The sequence below is a fragment of the Ranitomeya imitator genome, chromosome 4 (genome assembly GCF_032444005.1).
Source record: "Ranitomeya imitator isolate aRanImi1 chromosome 4, aRanImi1.pri, whole genome shotgun sequence".
In the NCBI taxonomy this organism is placed as follows: domain Eukaryota; kingdom Metazoa; phylum Chordata; class Amphibia; order Anura; family Dendrobatidae; genus Ranitomeya; species Ranitomeya imitator.
The window spans coordinates 37,687,400-37,711,649 of NC_091285.1; the positions used below are offsets into that span (position 1 = coordinate 37,687,400).

The 24,250-nt window shown below is 49.5% G+C and overlaps 2 protein-coding genes across 8 annotated transcripts in view; one reads left to right on the forward strand and one right to left on the reverse strand.

Moving 5' to 3' along the window:
• Positions 1-22,654, reverse strand: G3BP1 (G3BP stress granule assembly factor 1). Of its 5 annotated transcripts, none has more exons than XM_069763536.1 (12): positions 22,519-22,654; positions 7,240-7,353; positions 6,743-6,824; positions 6,486-6,659; positions 5,318-5,408; positions 4,903-4,996; positions 4,605-4,821; positions 4,406-4,507; positions 4,176-4,290; positions 3,485-3,610; positions 3,283-3,392; positions 1-1,158 (listed from the first exon to the last, which is right to left on the reverse strand). In XM_069763536.1, exons 1-12 carry the CDS (start codon positions 22,596-22,598, stop codon positions 949-951), a joined length of 1,515 nt encoding a protein of 504 aa, XP_069619637.1. In that variant the 5' UTR covers positions 22,599-22,654; the 3' UTR covers positions 1-948. The 5 variants fall into 5 exon arrangements, with proteins under 5 accessions (XP_069619637.1, XP_069619636.1, XP_069619640.1 ...); XM_069763535.1 differs by having other exon boundaries at positions 4,605-4,836; XM_069763539.1 differs by lacking the exon at positions 22,519-22,654 and adding an exon at positions 13,720-13,850.
• Positions 22,623-24,250, forward strand: part of ATOX1 (antioxidant 1 copper chaperone) — a 12,240-nt gene continuing 10,612 nt past the window's right edge. For 2 of the 3 annotated variants that reach the window (XM_069763540.1, XM_069763542.1), the window contains exon 1: positions 22,623-22,762. In XM_069763540.1, coding sequence (XP_069619641.1) covers positions 22,757-22,762 — 6 coding nt within the window. In that variant the 5' untranslated portion in view covers positions 22,623-22,756. Of the gene's footprint in view, positions 22,763-23,937; positions 23,967-24,250 lie in introns of those variants that run through there. The other variant, XM_069763541.1, reaches the window with a different exon arrangement.

The window sequence follows — 24,250 nt, forward strand, 5'->3', positions numbered from 1 at the left end:
GGATTGTTAATACAGACGTCAGGTTTTTTTTTTTTTAATGCATTTCTTTTAATTACTTGCCGAGACTGGAATGAGAGATAAATAGAAGGCACAACAATTTTGCTCTTTTGAAATTTTTGTTTTTTTTTTTACAAATACAAACTAAAAACCATGGAAGAAAAAAAAAAAAATTCCCTATAAAAAAAAAAAAAAAAAAATATTCACAAATCCAAAATGTGTTTTAAAAGTCAAGTAGCTAGACATTTAAAACCCATCCCATGATCCAAAATTTGAGTGGTAAAAACCAGCAGTTTCTGTAAATTTTTGTTTTATTTTCCAGGATGACGACGTAGATAAAAAAAAAAAAAAAAATAAATGTTAGTACAGAAAATTCCAATGATCACCCTTTATTCTGAAGTAAAACAGCACGGATGGAGATTGGAAGCGGCCGCTCGCGTCTTCATCACTACTCACAGCTTCAAAAGGATATATACTACTCTCAACACCCGAATACTGTGCCAAGGGCTAAGCCTTTTCTACAAAGGGCATTGAGTAAAGTGTCAAATCTGCCATCAGTCAGAAAACCCCAGATGCTAGACCAGTGTTCAAAAATCACACTGCGGATTTGCCTAAAATCAGGGAAATGTTCCGTTAAATTTGACTCCTGAAAAACAGGATTATACTTGATTTTCCTTTAATCCCCTAAAAAAGAAATTGTCCAACAAATTCTGGAAGAGGACCAAGAAGGGAAAGGGGAAGAAAAAAAAAAAAAAAAAAAAAATCTGTAAATTGCAACACAATTGGGATGGGAGATGTGAAGTGTAGCAGTCCGTCACATTGGGACACGTTGCCAGGACATCCAAGACCCAAGTTTCAGAAGGCTGCAGGACAGAAGAGGGCTGTACCCAAATTTGATGTTTAGAAGCCACTCAAAAGAAAAAAAACAAAGAAAAAAACAAACAAACAAAATCACTGGCGTGGACCTTGAATACCCCTTCCAGCCCCAAAACCAGGCTTCTGTGACATTGCACCGCGTGGTGGTCCCCTCAGACCGCCTCCAAGACCTCCACGTGGTCCTCCAGGGCCACGGGGCCTTTCTCCACGACGGTCACCCTCTCTGGCCGCCCGGGTCTTCTTCTCTTCCACGTTTAGGCGGACATCTCCACGGAACATGATGGGCTGCGTGGATAAATTAAACAGAACAATTCAGACCATTGCTTCAATTTCACCCAAAGGCCATGTTCACACTATGCGGTTTTTACTGCGGAACTGCGGCGATTTTGCCGCTGCGGGTCCACAGCTGTTTTCCATGCAGGGTACAGTACAATGTTACCCTATGGAAAACAGAAACCGCAGTGCACATGATGCGGAAAAACCCGAAAAAAAAACGCGCTGAATTGCTGCGGGAAAAAAAGAAGGACCATGTCACTTCTTTGTGCAGAATCGCAGCAATTCTGCACCCATAGAAATGCATTGATCCGCTTACTTCCCGCATGGGGCTGTGCCCACCATGCGGGAAGTAACGCGGATAATGTGCGGGTTATACCCAGGGTGGAGGAGACTCTCCTCCAGGCCCCGGGAACCATATTTGTATTAAAAAAAAAAAATTAAAATAAAAAATCATGTATACTCACCCTCGGAAGTCTCAGCGCTGCACGCAGCCGTCCGGTCTCAGGTTTGCTATGCGACCAGGACCTTCGGTGACGTCGCGGTCACATGACCGTGACGTCACCGAAGGTCCTGGTCGCACAGCATCTATGGAACCGGACTGCCGCCTGCAGCGCCCAGGAGATCACTACTAACACTACTATTGATGCTGCATATTGCTGCATATGCAGCATCAATAGTAGGGGTAAATCCCGCAGCGAAACCCGCAGGACAAACCGCGATAAATCTGCAGGGATAACCACAGCGGGTTTGCCCTGCAGATTTATTAAATCCGCTGCGGGAGAACCCGCGGGACAAAAAGAAACGTGTTAATGTGGCCAAACAATTCGACATAGTGGTTTTCCACATTCAGAACAGTGGTTCTTAAAATAAATAGAACTCCGTCCGCTCTCCTAGTCCAGCGGCTACTCGCCACCTCTGCTCCAGTCTCTGCGGATTGGCGGCAGCGGTGACTGCGATCGTTTCTAAAGCCAACTGCAGTTTTTGAGGAAAACCATCTTTGAAGCCCAGGAGCTAGCAGACTGGCGAGCCAACAGACAGCACCACTTACGTACTGCACGTAATTTTTGACCGGTTAAAGGGAACCTGTCACCCCCAAAATCAAAGGTGAGCTAAGCCCACCAGCATCAGGGGCTCATCTACAAGCATTCTGTGATGCTGTAGATAAGCCCCCGATGTATCCTGAAAGATGAGAAAAAGAGGTTATATTATACTCACCCAGGGGCGGTCCTGGTCCGGTTCTGGTCCAGTGGGTGTCGCGGTCCAGTCCGGGGCCTCCCATCTTCTTACGATGACGTCCTCTTGTCTTCACGCTGCAGCTCCGATGCAGGCATACTCTGTCTGCCCTGTTGAGGGCAGAGCAAAGTACTGCAGTGCGCAGGGCCTGTATGACCTTTCACGGCGCATGCGCACTGCAGTACTTTGCAGATAAGTACGCCTGCGCCAGAGCGTGAAGACAAGAAGAGGACGTCATCCTATCAAGATAGGAGGCCCCAGACTGGACCATGACGCCCATCGGACAGGGATCGCCCCTGGATGAGTATAATCTAACCTCTTTTTCTCATCTTTTAGGATACATCAGGGGCTTATCTACAGCATTCCAGAATGCTGTAAATAAGCCCCTGATTTTGGTGGGCTTAGCTCACCTTCGATTTTGGGGGTGACAGGTTCCCCTTAAGGGAAACCGGTCACCAAAAACAATTTACCATCAGGTTATGAGAGAAAAAAAAAAAAAAGTTATATTCTCTCTGCAGCGACTCATACTCCCTCCCGTCACTGACTGTGAATGTGCCGAGGAGAGAATACAGCACACTCACTGTATAGCGAGCAGTGTCTAACAGCCCCCTGCACCACCCTGATGACTAGAAGCAAGCGGCTGCAGAGAGAAATCTAAATTAGTTTTCTCCCTAAAGCCAGCCGCATGTAATTGAAGCTACATTTATCCGCAGATTACAACTATAGCATTTCTGGAGTTAACAGGTTCCCTTTAAAAAAAAACTAACATCCAGCACTGCTGTCAGAGACAGGTGCTGACTGTAAACCACAGCCAGAACCTGTCCTGTGTGGTGCAAGCTCAGCTCCTGAGCCTGCTCCATGATTGTGCTTGAAGGCGTTAAACCATATAATGACACTTACTCTGCTGCCGAGGATCTTCTGCACTGGTTCTGCATCATCAAACACCACAAAGCCAAAGTTGGGAAGCTTTCCGCCGCTGTTAATACGTAGCTCAACAACAGTGCCGTAAGCTGAAAGGAAAAAAAGGAGGAAAAATGGTGGCATCATCGCTAATAAATTACATCCCAGCGAGAGAATACAGGAGGAGTCTGCACAAACTTACTCTGGAAGAACTCCCTGAGCTCGTTTCTGTCTACGTCATGCGGCAGATTGCCCACGAACAACTGATGGCTGTCCGGATACCTGTTCATGCGCCGGGTTTCCAATTCTCCCTGCTCGCCTTCTCGCACTGAAGGGAAATCATAAAAAAAAAAAAAATAATAAGTCCATATTACGAATTAGGGGGTTAATGGTGTACAAGGAAGCTATAGCCTCCATAGTGAACCCTGACACAAAATTAGCGACAGGGCAAATACACAGGATTACGCCATCAACAGATTACAGCTGTGTACGTACACCCGTGCTACTCCATGAATTATGCTACTTTTTTTTTATTTCCTTTTTTTGGCACAGTAGCACTTGTGTTGCTTCTTCTCACCATAATCTGACAATACTGGCATCCACCACCAATTTAAAGGGAATTCACCATGCCCGATAATGCCATTATCCTGCACATCTAGAGCCAATTTGCAGGATAATAGCGTCATGCCGCAGTACGGGACCTGGGAGAAAACCATTTCTAGCGATAGCCACCAGCTCCCAGTCATGCGGGGCTGCCTGGAGGAATTCCTAATTGTGCGCAGCACAGAGCAGCGAGGGCGCACTGGCGCTGACTGACAGCATATACACATCACAGTACCTGCTGCTTTTATGCTGTTCTTACAACCCCCATGGTCATTACTCTGTACACTCACCAGGCCTTGGTCCTCCCCGTGGAGGAGCCGTTGTTGTCCTCTGTTCTCTGACTCTTTGATCTCTCTGTGGAGGTCTCTGTGACGTCTGGTTTTCAGACTTAACTTCAGGCCGGGGCTAAAGTCATACATGAAGGAAAAAACTTATACCACCACTGTGGTCACTACCAGGTGACTAGGCCCTTAGATAGAGAAACGTGGGCAGGGAGAAGAGTTATGGACACACTGCCTACCTGTGATGGCTGTACTTTGACAACATGTGGGGGTATTCCTGACACTGGGACAGCCCCACTGGGTGGGAGATTTTTGCTTGTTACAGATGCCCATGAGAAAGCCTAATAAAAACAGAAAAAAAAAAAATTTAAATAGGATTATTGGAAAACCACAAGACCTCACCATGTTGGTGATCCGACTCCTTCTCAGGCCACTTACCTTGGAGTCTTCTTGTACGGCCGGTGCGGGATCTGCAGGAAGAGGAGACAGGCTCTTCTCCACCACTTCTTCCTCTTCTGGAGCAGGATCCTCAGACACGGCTTGTTCACATTTTTCTTCCGTCAGCTCTGGCTCCGGATCTTGCTCCGGTTCAGGCTCTGGCTCGGGTTCCGCCTCTACGATCTGCTCTTCCAGTGGCTCATCCAAGTCATTGCTACTAAAATTACAGGAACTAATAGTCGTTTAGGACAAGATTTCCAGTCCTGCCGGCCGACAGAAGCAGAGGAATGTTACTTACTTCCCGGTCTGATCGTAGTATGCGCTGTCATCTGTGGCAACTACTTCTGGAGTTTGTGGCCTTTCCTCAGGCTCATCTACGTCCTCATCGGATTCTTAAAAAAAGAAGAAAAAAAATTAAACAAAAAAAAAAAAAACAGACTTTTTGACCGTTGAAGAAAACAAAAACAAAAAACAACCACTCCCTCTTGTTTTGATGCCTTGTAACACACCATTCTGTAGCGGTGATCTTCCCACGGCGTTACTTATTGTCACAGTATCATTTAAAGGGCAATTGTCATTTATAGCAAACCCACATTGGTAAAACAGAAGACGACTCTGGAATCCATATGTGCGGGAAATAGTTCTGTTTATTATAAAACCCATTTATGCTGTGGAGGTGCAGAAATAAGAAATCAAATTGAATGCATACATACCTTCAGGAGGTTCTGTGTCAGAGTCACCAAAAACTTCATCTTGGTAACGGAATATGTCGTTATGGACATAAAACTTATTTGCCACAGAGCCCTAAAAACCAGGAGAAAAAAAAAAAAAAAGTTAGTTAGAACTCACAGTTCTTAAAGGAATACTACACATTTTTAAAACCAGATTTGTTAAAGGGGTTGGACACCACTTTTAAAGTCCCTTTCATGTGAATTAAGTACATAGATAAGCCCTTTAATACCTAGTTTTCTGAAATCCTCCTCGTCACATGATCTCTGGCAGAGAATCCCCCTGACTTCCTGCGAGGTCAGTCAGCTACTTCCTGGCTCTGGAATCTGATGGTGGCCGGGGCTCTATTCAGCAGAGCTCACTGGGCATGTGGGCGGGGCTCTATTCAGCAGAGCTCACAGCGCATGTGGGCGTGGTCTATTCATCAGAGCTCACTGCGCATGTGGGCGGGCCTATTCATCAGAGCTCACTGCGCATGTGGGCGGGGCTCTATTCAGCAGAGCTCACTGCGCATGTGGGCGGGGCTCTATTCAGCAGAGCTCACTGCGCATGTGGGCGCAGACACAGCTCTCCCTGGCATCTGTATGTATATAGCAGACCTCTATATCCTGTGTGATGAATATACACCCTGCTGCACTAATACATTCGTCTTTCTCCCCAACATCTGTCTGACAGTGATCGGGAGTAGGGGATCATCTATCAGGGCTACTGTTCTGGTGCTTTGTGCGTTACTTCTATTCCCTGTAACAGGGTCCAGCACAGGAGATTGTGATGCTAGGGGAGGAGTGAAGGTGGTATTCCAGGTCTGTGCTCACTGCTGCCTTGTAGCCAAGCACAAGGGATGATGGGATATATAGTCAGAAAGGAGCAGGGAATTCTGAAGAGGAAGTGATAGATCCCATTCGGATGAACGGTCATAGGAATATCTGCAACAAAATCTGTAGTGTGAATTTACCCCAAGAAGGGGGTCTAGCTGAATGATTCATTGTCTATGGCACCGACAGACAACCGAGTACAGTACTTTGCCATCTCCATAAGTCTCATAGAATTTCAATATAGCAGCAATGGTCATAGCCAGTGAAATGGGGGACTCCAGACCCTCCGTTATCAGTGGGGAACCCTAGGGATAATCCTACAGAAATGATGACCTACCTCCGGTGCCAACACGAAGGTCTGCATGAAGCGCCGCATGGGTTGCCTGTTGTTGGAAAGCTCACCCATCACTTGTACCACAACCCCATCATTCAGAGTGGCATGGGCATCAACGTGCCGGATTTTTGTTCGGCAATCCTTGAAATTCAAGGACATTACTTTCTTGTGGATATCCTACAGGAGAGGGCACACATTAGCTTGCAGGTCACCAAAAAAAAAAAGGAGCGCGAGCGTGTTAAACGAAAACTAAAACTTACAGTTTGCCCATATACAGCATCGACTGGTTTTCCATTGCCGTCTAAGCCACCATGAACATAGGAAGAACTTTTGCCGTAGAACCTAGGAGGACAAAAAAAACGAAAATGAAGACTACTATGAAATACAACATGCAAATTACCGAGGCTCAGGCCAGAGGCCGCAATGACGGTCACCAATGGACGTGCGGGTTATTTTACGCTTTGGGAAGAGTCTCGTGTAGTAATAACTAATCAGGTGGCCGATGCCCTGTAAAAACCCCCCCATAACATGAGGAGCAACTTTCCTCTGTTAGGTCACCCAGAGCCTCACTAAGTACGCCCCTCCGTGCACGGAAGATGGCACAAGAATAAATGAAAAGGAGACGTAAGAGGAATATAGCGCACGCCCATCTCTGCACTTCGACTTTACAATATGGCCTCCTGGACAAAACTTGGTCATTATACTGTGGGTCCTCACAAGGAACCTGGAGGCGTCCATATTGGTGCAGACGTCTTACCTGTGCAGGAAGTCTGGTGCCTGGTTAAGCAGGGTGTAATACTGCCTCACAAACTCCCGCCCGACAAGCAGGGGACTTGGCTTCTCCATCACCATTTCTTTGGTCAACTGAAATCTGAAGAGAAAGAACAAAAATTAGCCCAAACAAAATTCAGAAGGACTTGGCATGATGAAGCCCAACAGACTGGTCCGTCAATGTCCTGCATACACATTACATAGTCCGCCTGTTTGCCCGGCATTAATCTTTGAGCCTTATCTACCATAAGGCGGACCTCAACCCCCCCAAAAAAATAGCCCAGGTCGAGTCACCATCCAAGATTGAGTCACTCGACATGGCAGCCAGGCTCAGAAGTGACGACCGGACTGAGCAACGTGGATCACATAGCTCATCACCAAATCTCATCAGTCTACAATGATTGCGCTCATGGTCCAGACTCGCGGCATGTAGCCTTACGGGGCGGTCATTCAGATTAATGGGTTTTGGCTTCTGCAAAGAAAATGGTTGATATTTCTGAACACCATTATCCAGCATGCTAACCCTTCTCTATGAAAATGAAGAAGCCTTTATACAACTTTTATAATGGTGCAGTTCGATCTAAGTGGATGATGTCCCTGTGTCATCTGCACATACACAATCTATGATCAGGAAGACGGCGATAAATCACCAACGCGTCACCGGCTGCCCGTGACCACAAGCAGAAGTTCAAGCCAGACTTTATCAAGAATTTTAGAGTGCGATTCCAAAGCTCCTTGCAGATACAGGAAAGCGACTATCAACAGAAAAGCGACTATCAAGCAGAGGAATAATTTCTGACTGAAGTGAACGTCTGGCAGATAGGACATGGAGGCCACCCATTACCTGGGCGCAGGCTCCTGTGCGGTGGATACAGACGGTGACATTCCTCCACCTATAACGCTCAGACCTTACACACCCAGCGACCACAAAGAACAGCTGCTAAGCAACATGGCAAGTACATAGCAAACAAAGCTGGAGAAGATACAGTCCAGCACCACGGGGACTTGTACCCCGACACCAGGCTACATCCCAGCAGGAACTACTATAATAAAATGTGGCCAAAATAAAACTAAGGGATCAATTTATGTTTACATCACAGGATAGCACGAGGTTTCTGTAATGCAAACTGTATAATCCACAAAAGGGACATTTATAGAAAAACTGAAAATTCTTACTGCACCCTACATATCAGAAAACTACAATGGGGACATCAAGGCAAGTAGAGGGTCACCTCCAATATATGAGAAAAGTGCAGCTTCACTGCTCTATGGGTAACACACTAGGTGACGATCCCCAGACTGGCTTCAATCAGGAATCCGGAAGGCAGAGTCTGATGATTAAAAGAGCTCTGCATACACATGATGAGAGCATTATACTGCCTCTGTACAAATCATGAGAAAAGCCCTTTCTAGAGATAGTCAACCCTGATGGCCTGTCCTTGGTGATGGGGGCATTATTACATCTGTGGGGTCAGACTCTTCTGCCAGTCAGCCAGTTGCTCTTCAACCCCTTGAAAGTCCTTGAAGCAGTCCAGGGGTGTGGAGTCGATAAGCCAAACCTCCGACTCAATTTCCATGACACTGACTCCACAGCCCTGAGAAGCACTCCCTGAAGGCCAGCTTCACAGAGCTGACAGTCACGGTCAGTTCCACCATGCGTCTTGTTGGACTAGATCCACACGTATCATGGGCCTGGATCATGGAGCACAGAGAGGTCACAAGTCTCCAGACCCAAAATCTAAGAGGCTGAAGAGTTAAGAGTTTGGGTCAGGAGGACCACGGCAGCTCCGTGCTTAGACCATGATACACGGACGTATGAATCTAGCCTTGCCCCGAACGCAGCCTCACAGGCTTTAGTGTAGGGTTCAGATCAGAAGGCCGGCATGGTCCAATCCACACATGGTCTTCCGTATTTGGACTGTAACATAAAAACCTATTCAGCCTCTTCTTACCATCCATGCTAGCGACAGACTGATACTATTGAAAGTGGTAGTTAAGTTTCAGAATGCTCAAACCTGAGCCTCACTCACCTTCCTTGGGTCCACCCGCAAGTCTCACTTCGATAGCATGGCAGCCAGTGGCCTCAGCAGGGGCCGTACTGGACGCGATGTCAGACACTAGGCGCTGTGGTGGAGATTCGTCGGTGGACCCAATGAAGGAGACTATAGTGCGATTTGTTATGTTTTACCTGCGCTTGGGTAGCACCCCTGTAAGTCTAACCGCACTGAACCTACATCTATAAGACATGCTTCAGGACTGGAGAACACAAGTACTAACAGATATGACAGGAGAGGGGGGCACAGGTGCAAGAATCCAGGGTTTCGGAGAACCTTATCACAAGAATGACCACCCATATTATGCGCAGGGACAATAGAGGAAAAAAAAAAAAAACCTTGCTGGCAGAGTTATTAGCAGCTCCGGCTGTAACTTGATTTTCAGCAGCTGCTATTTATGGCACCTGGAAATAACTTGTACTCACATTACTGAAGGCAGCGCCTCTATTCATGGCAAGTGCAAGAAGCAGATGGGACGTCAGCATGGAAACCTCAAACATTAGTGCTGGCCGGGCACAGACAGAGGCAGTGAGGACCGGGAGAGAAGGAGGAAGTGATAACGGGACACAAGAGCCCGGCAACCGCGGCACCAAACAGTCACCAAGAGAGGACGGCTACACATGGGGGCGTCCAAGGCAACGGCAATACCAGGAAGGGGTAACATCGGGACAGGACACAAGGGCAATTCAATTAAGCCACCTTCAGTACTGAGTCGCTGTCCCTGGTCCCCTGAACAGAGGCCTAAAGCCCCCTATGCACGATCAATCGGCCGACCGCTACCGGTCCCAAATCTCCCTTGAGAGCGTTGCTACCAGACTCCTTTACCAGTGGATCCTCTGCCAGTGAAGAAAAGGAGCGGCTCTGAAATTCAGGAGCTGGATCCTCCTACCCCCAACATCATCAGTGGTGGGGAGAGCCAGGAGGACCCCTGTACATAACGGAGACTGTCAATCCAAACACTGTACCAGGGGAGTCACAACGTCTCCAACAGGTACTGGGGCCTCCAGTAACAGCTCCGCACGGACGGACCCAATGTAAAAGCAGACAGGACGGCATCTACCAGCACCAAACTGTTCGGGGCATCTACCGGAATGGCTGAATTCACACTGTGAAAACCGTAGATCGGTGTAGACCCCCAGTCTGAGACGTGGTGATGTTGTGGAATATACGACCCCTTTCTGAGGTCAGGACCACGTTAGTAAGAGTCTCCCTCGTTCCAAATCTAGAGTTAATGATGCTGCCAGCGGCTTCCTGACTAGCTGTACGATTGATACATATGGGGCCATCGTGGTGCCGGCAAAGATCTAATAGTGCCACAAGGCCAATAGGAACACAGCCGCCAGCAAGCGGCACAATGCAAGCCAGGACTCTGCCGGGGTCCCTGCACCACCCATCCAGGCTTATAGTAGGGGCTACCACCAGGGTGACGCTGAGGTTTCCTTCGTTTTGATGACCGTGTTGTTGGACGCAGTGTTACTATTGCCAAAAAGTGTCATCATTGCCGGCCGAGCACATGAACATCAGGGCAGACTGGTCAACGATGTTCATAGACAGCAGAGTGGGACCAATCTGGGGGAGAAAGTCCATGTACCCTCCCCATACAATTAGTAGAACAGACAAAATCCCAAATCATAGACCACAATGGTCATACACAGCTGTCCCCCCTCACACGTGGTCACGGACATGCATGATCCTTCTATACCCTCCCAACACCTGGGTGACACCATCTTGAGGTGCTCATATTGTCTGACAGATGGAGGACATGACCACAACCACTTAATGGCAGTGTGATTACTGCTCTACAGACCGCATATAGCGCACCCCAACCTGTAGAGCCTCGTATCTGGAGGGCGGTTTAGTAGAAGCCACTGACTAGACCACCCGGCCACCGCTGATCTGGTACCCATTCCTACAAAATGTACCCCAGCACAGACATACTGATGGAAGAGATAGATTAGGTGCCCATTTGTCACCACAACATATTAATTTCTGACTCTTAAATACACATTTATCACATCTCCACTAGATGGGTGGGAAATGTGTTCCCTGGGGAAACAAAACGGAGGTCCCCAGGCCCACTGCTCCTCATCGCTGCAGTACATCGAGACCTCAAGGGTGCGGTGGTTGAGTGTGTGACCGCTGTTGTAGTCGCCATGTATGGCACGGACACCGCACTGTATGCCGCCACCTCTGGCACTACCACACAGGCAAAGGATGGACGTATGTTTTAGCTGCGCCATGCACAGATGCTCATGTAGAGCCTCCATCTTGAAATCAGTGGGGGGCCATGTAGTGGGACTACCCAACGATCGGTAAAACATTGCTGTAATGTGCCATTTACAGAAGTCCCTATGCAATGGACAGGGGATAACATGCCTTTTTTTTTTTTTTTAAAAGACTATCCCCCTTACCATCCATTTAGAAGGGGCAAATTCAGGCTGTTCTCGATACCCGGCACCGCAGAGTTCGGCTGCATAGAAATACAATCAGCCGCACACTCCGGTCCCAACTGCCAGGTATCGAGGCGAGTTTTTTGCATTGAACACGCAAGTGTGACTCCGGCCTTAGTCTGGCACTGCAGATTTGGGACACAGAGGTACGCCCCCGACGTGGCAGTGGGCTTTATACATTGATCAAAATCTTGAATGGGCTTGTCCACAGGGCTGTCATGGAAATTGAGGAGTCGGAGGTTTGGCTTTCCGACTCCACAGCCCTGGCCAGGAGTCTGCAGATCTCATGCTTGGTCACTTGACAGTCGTCCCAGTGCAAACCCACAGGATTCACAAGTCTGCAGTAACACGGAGCGACTGCACAACACAGATTTAACCTATTAATTGAGAATTTTGAGAACAAACAGTCGAGGAGGAGAAAAGGGACAGATTTCGGCAATAATAATATTATGTTTCTTATGTTCATGTGCACTTTATTTATGAAATAAAAATTTAAACAAGTTACACTTTAATATCTCAGTTACATACTGATGAAAAAATGGATTTCTCTAATAAGATTGGATCGCAGCTTCCCGTGACCCCATATACACGAGGGTCGATCCTACCGACGGATTCCCTTTAGTCTCAGATCAATGTGTAATATCTGGCTGTGGGGTCCAATTTCTTTTTTTCTGCAGTTAGATGAGCAGATAATCAGGAACGAGAAACGATTATTGGCTCGGTTACATGTACCAACACTGTGGACGCCCCTTTAAGGATTCGTCATTAGATATTATGTGATTATACGGCTTTATCCTGGAAAACCCCTTTCAGGCTGCGTTGCCACAATCAGCTTTTGATGTTGCTGATTTCCTGCACCCATTAAACAAAATAAGTAGTTTCCATTTTTCTCAAAATCTCTCCAAAACCTCATAATGGGAACGTAGGCAAATGTAAAGAGGTGACAGGTGCTATAGGGACTAACTGACTGATCACGGGGGAGGTGGTCTGACCGCCAGCGATATCAAGTATTATTCCGCGGAGCCTGATCGTGAATGGAGTGGCAGTGCGCTTGTTGGACTTCCATGGCAGTGCGCTTGTTGGACTTCCACTGTATTGATTGTCGGACCCTCAGTATCTCAGTATGTTGCCCGCTTTGGGAATAACTCAAGGGGTATTCTCAAAGAATAGGGAATAAATAACGTACTGATTGCTGGGGGTCTCACACCGAGTCCCGCAGAGGTCGACCATGCTCCATTCATGCTTGGTGAGACCACCAAACATAACCGAGCAATGCGGTCGGCCGGTCCAAGAATGAACGGAGCGGCAGCGCGTCACATGGTAAAGGTATGGGGGTCCTAGTCATGGGATAGGGGTTAGCTTCCCAAGTTTAAGAATACCCCTTTCTAGGGGGGGGGAAAAAAAAAAAAAGTTATTGCCAGTAAATTAGTAATAGTTCTGGGCATTCGCCAACCCCCTGATCAGGTCCTGCCAATAATCTCACTTTTCTGCTTCGATCCCTGAACAAAAAAGTGGAAAAACAGAGCGGAGATGTGAACAAGGGCCAATAAAAGTGTCACCTGAGTCAAATGGGCCACCGTACCGCAGCGCTCTACCTGGACTGTACCAATCTCTCCCACAAAATGGGGGAGTGGGAGAAACCATTCACAGCACACAGGGTCTGCGGCAGCACGAGACAAGAGGAGGGATTTATGGCGACCCTGTCACTCCCCGGAAAGGCTATTGTTCTCTGTTATCAGCCACCTTAGCTGAGGCCTGGGGAGCGACAATTTGACGCGCGACCACGAGCGACACAAAAGACGAAGCTGCGCGGAAGCCGCGGGTACGAGGAAGTGGCCGCAGAAGCCATGGCGTAGGCCGCGACGCTCAAGGAGAAAGAGGATGCGGCCCGGTTTTAAGCGGCGGGAACGACAAATCGCTCCTGCTGCTAACGGGAACGTACGGGACCCGGAGCGGGCTCACCTGCTGAACGTCCGGCTTGGGGCGGGCTCTGCGCTCCGATACAGCCTTGGTTTACTTCACACCGCGTCGGCTCAAGCAACGGCGTGCTCAGCTGCCGGCTACATATACCAAGTGTGCAACCTAACCCGCTGATCAGCGTTATCCAATCGCTGGGAGCGACTCTACAACCCTAAAAGCCGATTGGTTACCAGACACAAAGTGGGCGGGGTAATCACATGACTGACGTGTTCGCTAGCTAATAAGATTCCACACTGGTTTCCGTGAGTGCCGACACGCAGCCTATAGCAATGCAGGATACATAAGGATGGGCGGGACGCGAACAGAGGCCTTGAAACAAAGGAAAGAGCTGGGGCGTGATTGGCGCAAATTACCCGGAGCTAGTGTGGTTGTAGGGAAGTAGAGTGCCCCTGTGATATTGGGCGGGAAACCCTGGACGGCCATAAAGAGAGGCGGGAAAAAAGGAACAGGAGACCAATGAAAAAAGAGAGAGTCATTTGATTGACAGGAGAGGAAAAAAAAGAAGGGTTCTTAAAGAGAAAGTGTCCCATTCCTGGGCAGCCGGCAGTTAGGCCTTCCCATGTGGTGGGAGAGTGGCACGTCTCCTCATTAAAGGGGAAAAATGGAGGATGCGGACAGGTTACGGTGTTCCCACCCACGTCTGTCAATCACATTACTATATAATGTGCTGGGGACAGGAAAGCAGACAAAATGGAGAAAAATAATAATAAAAATATTTTTATTTTATTTTTCTCAGCCTTTATTTTTTTGCGGTAAAAATGACCCCACAGTATGATCCTCCCGGGCGGTCCGCTGACGGCGGTAAAAGAAATAACTGGCGGAACTCTGCTAATTACAGTCCTATATTAATCTCATTATTATTTCCTTCGTTGCTTGGTGTCGCCCCGTTACGGCGGCGTAGTTCTGTCGATGGCGCGGTGCGGGGGCTTGGTCTCCAGACGTCTTTATTGGGGTCATTTTTTGGGTATGTATGTCGATCTATTTTTATTGTGTTTTTTTGGGGTGCGATGGATGGAAAAAAAATAATAGTGCAATTCTGACATTTCCATTTTTTTTCCAATAAAATATATAAAATAAAAATATATATATTTTTGTAATAAATTTTTTGGGGGGGATATTTTTGAGATATACTATATATATACACTAGATGGTGGCCCGATTCTAACGCATCGGGTATTCTAGAATATGCATGTCCACGTAGTATATTGCCCAGCCACGTAGTATATTGCCCAGCCACGTAGCATATTGCCCAGCCACGTAGCATATTGCCCAGCCACGTAGCATATTGCCCAGCCACGTATATTGCCCAGCCACGTAGTATATTGCCCAGCCACGTAGTATATTGCCCAGCCACGTAGTATATTGCCCAGCCACGTAGTATATTGCCCAGCCACGTAGCATATTGCCCAGCCACGTAGCATATTGCCCAGCCACGTATATTGCCCAGCCACGTAGTATATTGCCCAGCCACGTAGTATATTGCCCAGCCACGTAGTATATTGCCCAGCCACGTAGCATATTGCCCAGCCACGTAGCATATTGCCCAGCCACGTAGTATATTGCCCAGCCACGTAGTATATTGCCCAGCCACGTAGTATATTGCCCAGTCACGTAGTATATTGCCCAGTCACGTAGTATATTGCCCAGCCACGTAGTATATTGCCCAGCCACGTAGCATATTGCCCAGCCACGTATATTGCCCAGCCACGTAGTATATTGCCCAGCCACGTAGTATATTGCCCAGCCACGTAGTATATTGCCCAGCCACGTAGTATATTGCCCAGCCACGTAGTATATTGCCCAGCCACGTAGCATATTGCCCAGCCACGTAGCATATTGCCCAGCCACGTATATTGCCCAGCCACGTAGTATATTGCCCAGCCACGTAGTATATTGCCCAGCCACGTAGTATATTGCCCAGCCACGTAGTATATTGCCCAGCCACGTAGCATATTGCCCAGCCACGTAGCATATTGCCCAGCCACGTAGCATATTGCCCAGCCACGTAGCATATTGCCCAGCCACGTAGCATATTGCCCAGCCACGTAGCATATTGCCCAGCCACGTAGCATATTGCCCAGCCACGTAGCATATTGCCCAGCCACGTAGTATATTGCCCAGCCACGTAGCATATTGCCCAGCCACGTAGCATATTGCCCAGCCACGTAGCATATTGCCCAGCCACGTAGCATATTGCCCAGCCACGTAGTATATTGCCCAGCCACGTAGCATATTGCCCAGCCACGTAGCATATTGCCCAGCCACGTAGCATATTGCCCAGCCACGTAGCATATTGCCCAGCCACGTAGTATATTGCCCAGCCACGTAGTATATTGCCCAGCCACGTAGCATATTGCCCAGCCACGTAGCATATTGCCCAGCCACGTAGCATATTGCCCAGCCACGTAGCATATTGCCCAGCCACGTAGTATATTGCCCAGCCACGTAGCATATTGCCCAGCCACGTAGCATATTGCCCAGCCACGTAGTATATTGCCCAGCCACGTAGCATATTGCCCAGCCACGTAGTATATTGCCCAGCCACGTAGCATATTGCCCAGCCACGTAGCATATTGCCCAGCCACGTAGCATATTGCCCAGCCACGTAGTATATTGCCCAGCCACGTAGTATATTGCCCAGCCACGTAGCATATTGCCCAGCCACGTAGTATATTGGTCAGCACAGAGTCACGTAGTATATTGCACAGTCACGTAGTATATTGCCCAGCCACGTAGCATATTGCCCAGCCACGTAGCATATTGCCCAGCCACGTAGCATATTGCCCAGCCACATAGTATATTGCCCAGCCACGTAGCATATTGCCCAGCCACGTAGTATATTGGTCAGCACAGAGTCACGTAGTATAGAGACTTAAAAAAAAATAAATAAACATACACTCACCTTCCGAAGGCCCGTTGAAGTCCTACTATACTCACCCTCTGCCGCCTTTCTCGCTCCTCGCGTCGCTCCCTGGATCGCTCCATTGCAAGCGGCAGCTTCCGGTCCCAGGGCTGGTGTGAGCAGGACCTATGATGACGTCGTGGTCACATGACCGTGACGTCACGGCAGGTCCTTGTCGCACACCAGCCATGGGACCGGAAGCTGCCGCTTGCAATGGAGCGATCCAGGGAGCGACGCGAGGAGCGAGAAAGGCGGCGGATGGTGAGTAAAGCAGGTTTTTTGTTTGTTTTTTTTAATTATTTTTAACATGACATATTTTTTACTATTGATGCTGCATAGGCAGCATCAATAGTAAATAGTTGGGGACACACAGGGTTAATAGCAGCGGTAACGGAGTGCGTTACACCGCGGGCCGTTACCGCTGCCATTAACCCTGTGTGAGCGGTGAGTGGAGGGGATTATGGAGCGGGCGGCGGGCAGTGAGTGCAGGGGAGTAGGGGAGGGACTAATCGGACTGTGGCCGTCGCTGATTGGTCGCGGCAGCCATGACAGGCAGCTGCCGAGACCAATTGACCAATTAGCGAATGAATAACTGTGACAGAAAGACAGACAGATGGAAGTGACCCTTAGACAATTATATAGTAGATATATATATATAAAAATTTTTTTGGGGGGGATTAAACATTTGTAGGATTTTTTAGATAGATAGATATACATATATAATCAAAAATATATCCAAAAAACGCCTAATTCCCCCCCCAAAAAATTATATATGTATATACACGGTATATCTCAAAAATATATCCCCCAAAAAATTAATAATAATAATAAAATATATATATATAAATTTTCTTCCCCATAGGGGACTTGAACCTGTAATCATTTGATTGCTTATTAATGATGAGTGAATGTGCTGGGATAAGGTATTATCTGAGCATGCTCAGGTGCTGAAATTAAAGGTGATGTCCGGCCTTAAGCTACAAGTCTACGTTACTCTATGTGACTGCAGACTTGTGACTCCTCGCACCGTGCACACTGTGAGGATCCTCCGGAGCCAGCAGTGGACGCGCGGCCTTACTCAATGCACATGTATTGAACGAGGCTGGATACAGTCTAGTCGGACTGTGGCCAGACATATGCCAATCGTATAGTTGTGGTGACATGACCGTCAGCTCCTGACGCCGTAGACTCCTCACAGCGTGATGTGAAGATTCAGAAGGCTGCAGTTACACAGAGTGACTGCCAACTTTATAGTCAGACAACCCCTTTAACAAGAGCACCAAAGTTGAGAGTAGTCTACTATAAAGGTTGCCACCTTTTTGCAATTGTGTGTCATTAAAAATTTGGTTGTTTTTTTTTCCAGGCTCTTTGTTTCCCCGGCGCATTCAACTTTGATGTGGTCATAAATCAACTGAGAGGAGCTCCGAAAAAGACAGATAAATGAGTTACAAACTCAGGTTTCTGTTCTGTCAATACGAGCTCACTGAAGGATCCTCAGTTACCCCCTATCCAGCAATAGAGACTATGGAAGGCAAACACTGCCACGTTAAAACTAAAAAAGAATCTATAAACAACAGTTGAAAGTTGTGTAAAAAATAAAGAAAGAATAAAATTAATAAAAAAATTAAAAAAGTAATACAAATAAAGAAGCGCACATTTGTTATATGGTCGTGTCCATGAAAGCCTGATCTACCAAAATATACAATTATTTCACCTGTACGGTAAAAATGGTAAGAGAAAAGAAAAAAAACGCTATAGTCGCCATTTTTTTTAGTCACCCCCCACACACACACACAAAAAATGCAATCCAAAGCAGTCAGAATGTCATATTAACCCTAAACTGGCACAAATACAGACTACTTCTCATCCTGCAAAAGAGAGACCCCCGCACCCAACAGCATCAACAGAAAACTAAAAAGTTACAGATCTCAGAAAAAACTGATGTTTTTTTGTTTTTTTTTACAAATTTCTGAGTTAGAAAAAAACATCTACAGGTCCTTCTCAAAAAATTAGCATATAGTGTTAAATTTCATTATTTACCATAATGTAATGATTACAATTAAACTTTCATATATTATAGATTCATTATCCACCAACTGAAATTTGTCAGGTCTTTTATTGTTTTAATACTGATGATTTTGGCATACAACTCCTGATAACCCAAAAAACCTGTCTCAATAAATTAGCATATTTCACCCATCCAATCAAATAAAAGTGTTTTTTAATAACAAACAAAAAAACCATCAAATAATAATGTTCAGTTATGCACTCAATACTTGGTCGGGAATGCTTTGGCAGAAATGACTGCTTCAATGCGGCGTGGCATGGAGGCAATCAGCCTGTGACACTGCTGAGATGTTATGGAGGCCCAGGATGCTTCAATAGCGGCCTTAAGCTCATCCAGAGTGTTGGGTCTTGCGTCTCTCAACTTTCTCTTCACAATATCCCACAGATTCTCTATGGGGTTCAGGTCAGGAGAGTTGGCAGGCCAATTGAGCACAGTAATACCATGGTCAGTAAACCATTTACCAGTGGTTTTGGCACTGTGAGCAGGTGCCAGGTCGTGCTGAAAAATGAAATCTTCATCTCCATAAAGCATTTCAGCCGATGGAAGCATGAAGTGCTCCAAAATCTCCTGATAGCTAGCTGCATTGACCCTGCCCTTGATGAAACACAGTGGACCAACACCAGCAGCTGACATGGCACCCCACACCATCACTGACTGTGGGTACTTGACACTGGACTTCAGGCATTTTGGCATTTCCTTCTCCCCAGTCTTCCTCCAGACTCTGGCACCTTGATTTCCGAATGACATGCAAAATTTGCTTTCATAAGAAAAAAGTACTTGGGACCACTTAGCAACAGTCCAGTGCTGCTTCTCTGTAGCCCAGGTCAGGCGCCTCTGCCGCTGTTTATGGTTCAAAAGTGGCTTTACCTGGGGAATGCGGCACCTGTAGCCCATTTCCTGCACACGCCTGTGCACGGTGGCTCTGAATGTTTCCACACCAGACTCAGTCCACTGCTTCCTCAGGTTCCCCAAGGTCTGGAATCGGTCCTTCTCCACAATCTTCCTCAGGGTCCGGTCTCCTCTTCTCGTTGTACAGCGTTTTCTGCCACATTGTTTCCTTCCAACAGACTTACCATTGAGGTGCCTTGATACAGCACTCTGGGAACAGCCTATTTGTTGAGAAATTTCTTTCTGGGTCTTACCCTCTTGCTTGAGGGTGTCAATGATGGCCTTCTTGACATCTGTCAGGTCGCTAGTCTTACCCATGATGGGGGTTTTGAGTAATGAACCAGGCAGGGAGTTTATAAAAGCCTCAGGTATCTTTTGCATGTGTTTAGAGTTAATTAGTTGATTCAGAAGATTAGGGTAATAGGTCGTTTAGAGAACCTTTTCTTGATATGCTAATTTATTGAGACAGGTTTTTTGGGTTATCAGGAGTTGTATGCCAAAATCATCAGTATTAAAACAATAAAAGACCTGACAAATTTCAGTTGGTGGATAATGAATCTATAATATATGAAAGTTTAATTGTAATCATTACATTATGGTAAATAATGAAATTTAACACTATATGCTAATTTTTTGAGAAGGACCTGTATAAAACAATTTAAAAATCTGGTATCGCTGTCATCAAATTGACCTGGAGAATCATATCATACAGTCACTTTTACCACATATTGAACAGTGTAAAAAAAAATTTTTTAAAAACGCAGAAATGGCAAAATTGCATTTTTTCATTCCATTTTGAATTTTATTCCTGTGCACCCCCTTTAGCTGTCTACTGAGTCTGCCCCTATAGCTGGGGGGACAGTAAACCCTACACCCCCTATAGATATGTCCCCTGTCTGCCCCTCTAGCTGTGGGGACGGGAACCTCTGAATCCCCTATAGATACAGTACGTCCCCTGTCTGCCCCTCTAGCTGGGGGGACGGTAATCTCTGCGCCCCGTATAGCTACGTCCCTTGTCTGCCCCTCTAGCTGGGGGGACGGTGACCTCTGCACCCCCTATACATACGTCCCCTGTCTGCCCCTCTAGCTGGGGGGGACAGTAACCTCTACACCCCCTATAGAAACACCCCCTGTCTGCCCCTCTAGCTGGGGGGACGGTAATCTCTGCGCCCCGTATAGCTACGTCCCTTGTCTGCCCCTCTAGCTGGGGGGACGGGAACCTGATTCCCCTATAGATACGTACCCTGTCTGCCCCTCTAGCTGGGGGGATGGTGACCTCTGCACCCCCTATAGATACCTCCCTGAGTCTACTCCTCTAGCTGGGGGGACGGTGACCTCTGCACCCCCTATAGATACGTCCCCTGTCTGCCCCTCTAGCTGGGGGGACGGTGACCTCTGCACCCCCTATAGATACATGCCCTGTCTGCCCCTCTAGCTGGGGAGACGGTGACTTCTGCACCCCCTATAGATACATCCCCTGTCTGCCCCTCTAGCTGGGGGGACGGTGACCTCTGCACCCCCTATAGATACCTCCCTGAGTCTGCCCCTCTAGCTGGGGGGACGGTGACCTCTGCACCCCCTATAGATACGTCCCCTGTCTGCCCCTCTAGCTGGGGGGACGGTGACCTCTGCACCCCCTATAGATACCTCCCTGAATCTGCTCCTCTAGCTGGGGGGACGGTGACCTCTGCACCCCCTATAGATACGTCCCGTCTGCCCCTCTAGCTGGGGGGACGGTGACCTCTGCACCCCCTATAGATACATCCCCTGTCTGCCCCTCTAGCTGGGGGGACGGTGACCTCTGCACCCCCTATAGATACCTCCCTGAATCTGCTCCTCTAGCTGGGGGGATGGTGACCTCTGCACCCCCTATAGATACATCCCCTGTCTGCCCCTCTAGCTGGGGGGACGGTGACCTCTGCACCCCCTATAGATACCTCCCTGAGTCTGCCCCTCTAGCTGGGGGGACGGTGACCTCTGCACCCCCTATAGATACATCCCCTGTCTGCCCCTCTAGCTGGGGGGACGGTGACCTCTGCACCCCCTATAGATACCTCCCTGAATCTGCTCCTCTAGCTGGGGGGATGGTGACCTCTGCACCCCCTATAGATACATCCCCTGTCTGCCCCTCTAGCTGGGGGGACGGTGACCTCTGCACCCCCTATAGACACATCCCCTGTCTGCTCCTCTAGCTGGGGGTACGGTGACCTCTGCACCCCCTATAGATACCTCCCTGAGTCTGCCCCTCTAGCTGGGGGGACGGTGACCTCTGCACCCCCTATAGATACGTCCCGTCTGCCCCTCTAGCTGGGGGGACGGTGACCTCTGCACCCCCTATAGATACGTCCCCTGTCTGCCCCTCTAGCTGGGGGGACGGTGACCTCTGCACCCCTATAGATACCTCCCTGAGTCTGCCCCTCTAGCTGGGGGGACGGTGACCTCTGCACCCCCTATAGCTACGTCCCCTGTCTGCCCCTCTAGCTGGGGGGACGGTGACCTCTGCACCCCCTATAGATACGTCCCGTCTGCCCCTCTAGCTGGGGGGACGGTGACCTCTGCACCCCCTATAGATACGTCCCCTGTCTGCCCCTCTAGCTGGGGGGACGGTGACCTCTGCACCCCTATAGATACCTCCCTGAGTCTGCCCCTCTAGCTGGGGGGACGGTGACCTCTGCACCCCCTATAGCTACGTCCCCTGTCTGCCCCTCTAGCTGGGGGGACGGTGACCTCTGCACCCCTATAGATACGTCCCCTGTCCCCACAGCTCGGTGTCGGTGCCGGCGGGGAGGCGGACATACTGTTACAGCAGGGTTAGAGTTGCCACAACAGAGCAGGAAGAGGCGCCATGTGCTGGTTGTGCGGTGACAGCGGCCATGACTCCAGCAGGACTTTATTAGTAGGAGGCGGAGGAGCGGGTACGTACTTTGTGCCGGGTTCTCCCATGATGAGAACTGTGTTGTCCTCACTTTGACCGTGCACACCAGAAGATGGCAGCAGCATCATGTCCTGTGTGCGGCTTCCCCAGCAGCAGGCCTGGAGAGAAAGGGAAGGCTGCTCCTCCTCCGGGCGACAGGAAGAAGCAGGGCCGGGCCTCACCGCGGCTTCCCCTCCAGCAGGAGCGCTGAGCTGTCAGAGAGCCGGAGAGCAGCCTGCAGCCAGCCATGCCGGTAAGTGAGCCCTCACCGTGCCTGTGTGCAGCCGGCCATGCCGGTAAGTGAGCCCTCACCGTGCCTGTGTGCGGCCGGCCATGCCGGTAAGTGAGCTCTCACCGTGCCTGTGTGCAGCCGGCCATGCCGGTAAGTGAGCCCTCACCGTGCCTGTGTGCAGCCGGCCATGCCGGTAAGTGAGCCCTCACCGTGCCTGTGTGCAGCCGACCATGCCGGTAAGTCAGCCCTCACCGTGCCTGTGTGCGGCCGGCCGTGCCGGTAGGTCAGCCCTCGCCGTGCCTGTGTGCGGCCGGCCGTGCCGGTAAGTGAGCCCTCACCGTGCCTGTGTGCGGCCGGCCGTGCCGGTAAGTGAGCCCTCACCGTGCCTGTGTGCAGCCGGCCATGCCGGTAAGTGAGCCCTCACCGTGCCTGTGTGCGGCCGGCCATGCCGGTAAGTGAGCCCTCACCGTGCCTGTGTGCAGCCGGCCATGCCGGTAAGTGAGCCCTCACCGTGCCTGTGTGCAGCCGACCATGCCGGTAAGTCAGCCCTCACCGTGCCTGTGTGCAGCCGGCCATGCCGGTAAGTGAGCCCTCACCGTGCCTGTGTGCAGCCGACCATGCCGGTAAGTCAGCCCTCACCGTGCCTGTGTGCGGCCGGCCGTGCCGGTAGGTCAGCCCTCGCCGTGCCTGTGTGCGGCCGGCCGTGCCGGTAAGTGAGCCCTCACCGTGCCTGTGTGCGGCCGGCCGTGCCGGTAAGTCAGCCCTCACCGTGCCTGTGTGCGGCCGGCCATGCCGGTAAGTCAGCCCTCACCGTGCCTGTGTGCAGCCGGCCGTGCCGGTAAGTCAGCCCTCACCGTGCCTGTGTGTGGCCGGCCATGCCGGTAAGTGAGCCCTCACCGTGCCTGTGTGCGGCCGGCCGTGTCGGTAAGTCAGCCCTCACCGTGCCTGTGTGCAGCCGGCCATGCCGGTAAGTGAGCCCTCACCGTGCCTGTGTGCGGCCGGCCGTGCCGGTAAGTCAGCCCTCACCGTGCCTGTGTGCGGCCGGCCATGCCGGTAAGTCAGCCCTCACCGTGCCTGTGTGCAGCCGGCCGTGCCGGTAAGTCAGCCCTCACCGTGCCTGTGTGTGGCCGGCCATGCCGGTAAGTGAGCCCTCACCGTGCCTGTGTGCGGCCGGCCGTGTCGGTAAGTCAGCCCTCACCGTGCCTGTGTGCAGCCGGCCATGCCGGTAAGTGAGCCCTCACCGTGCCTGTGTGCGGCCAGCCGTGCCGGTAAGTCAGCCCTCACCGTGCCTGTGTGCGGCCGGCCGTGCCGGTAAGTCAGCCCTCACCGTGCCTGTGTGCGACCGGCCGTGCCGGTAAGTCAGCCCTCACCGTGCCTGTGTGCGGCGAAAAATATGTTCGAGTCCCCGCGGCTGTTCGACAGCCACAACACAGGTCAGTTTTTTAGGCAATATTATAAATGACCAGACGGGTGCAAAATAATTCTCGTTAGCGGGTAGAGATTGATTTA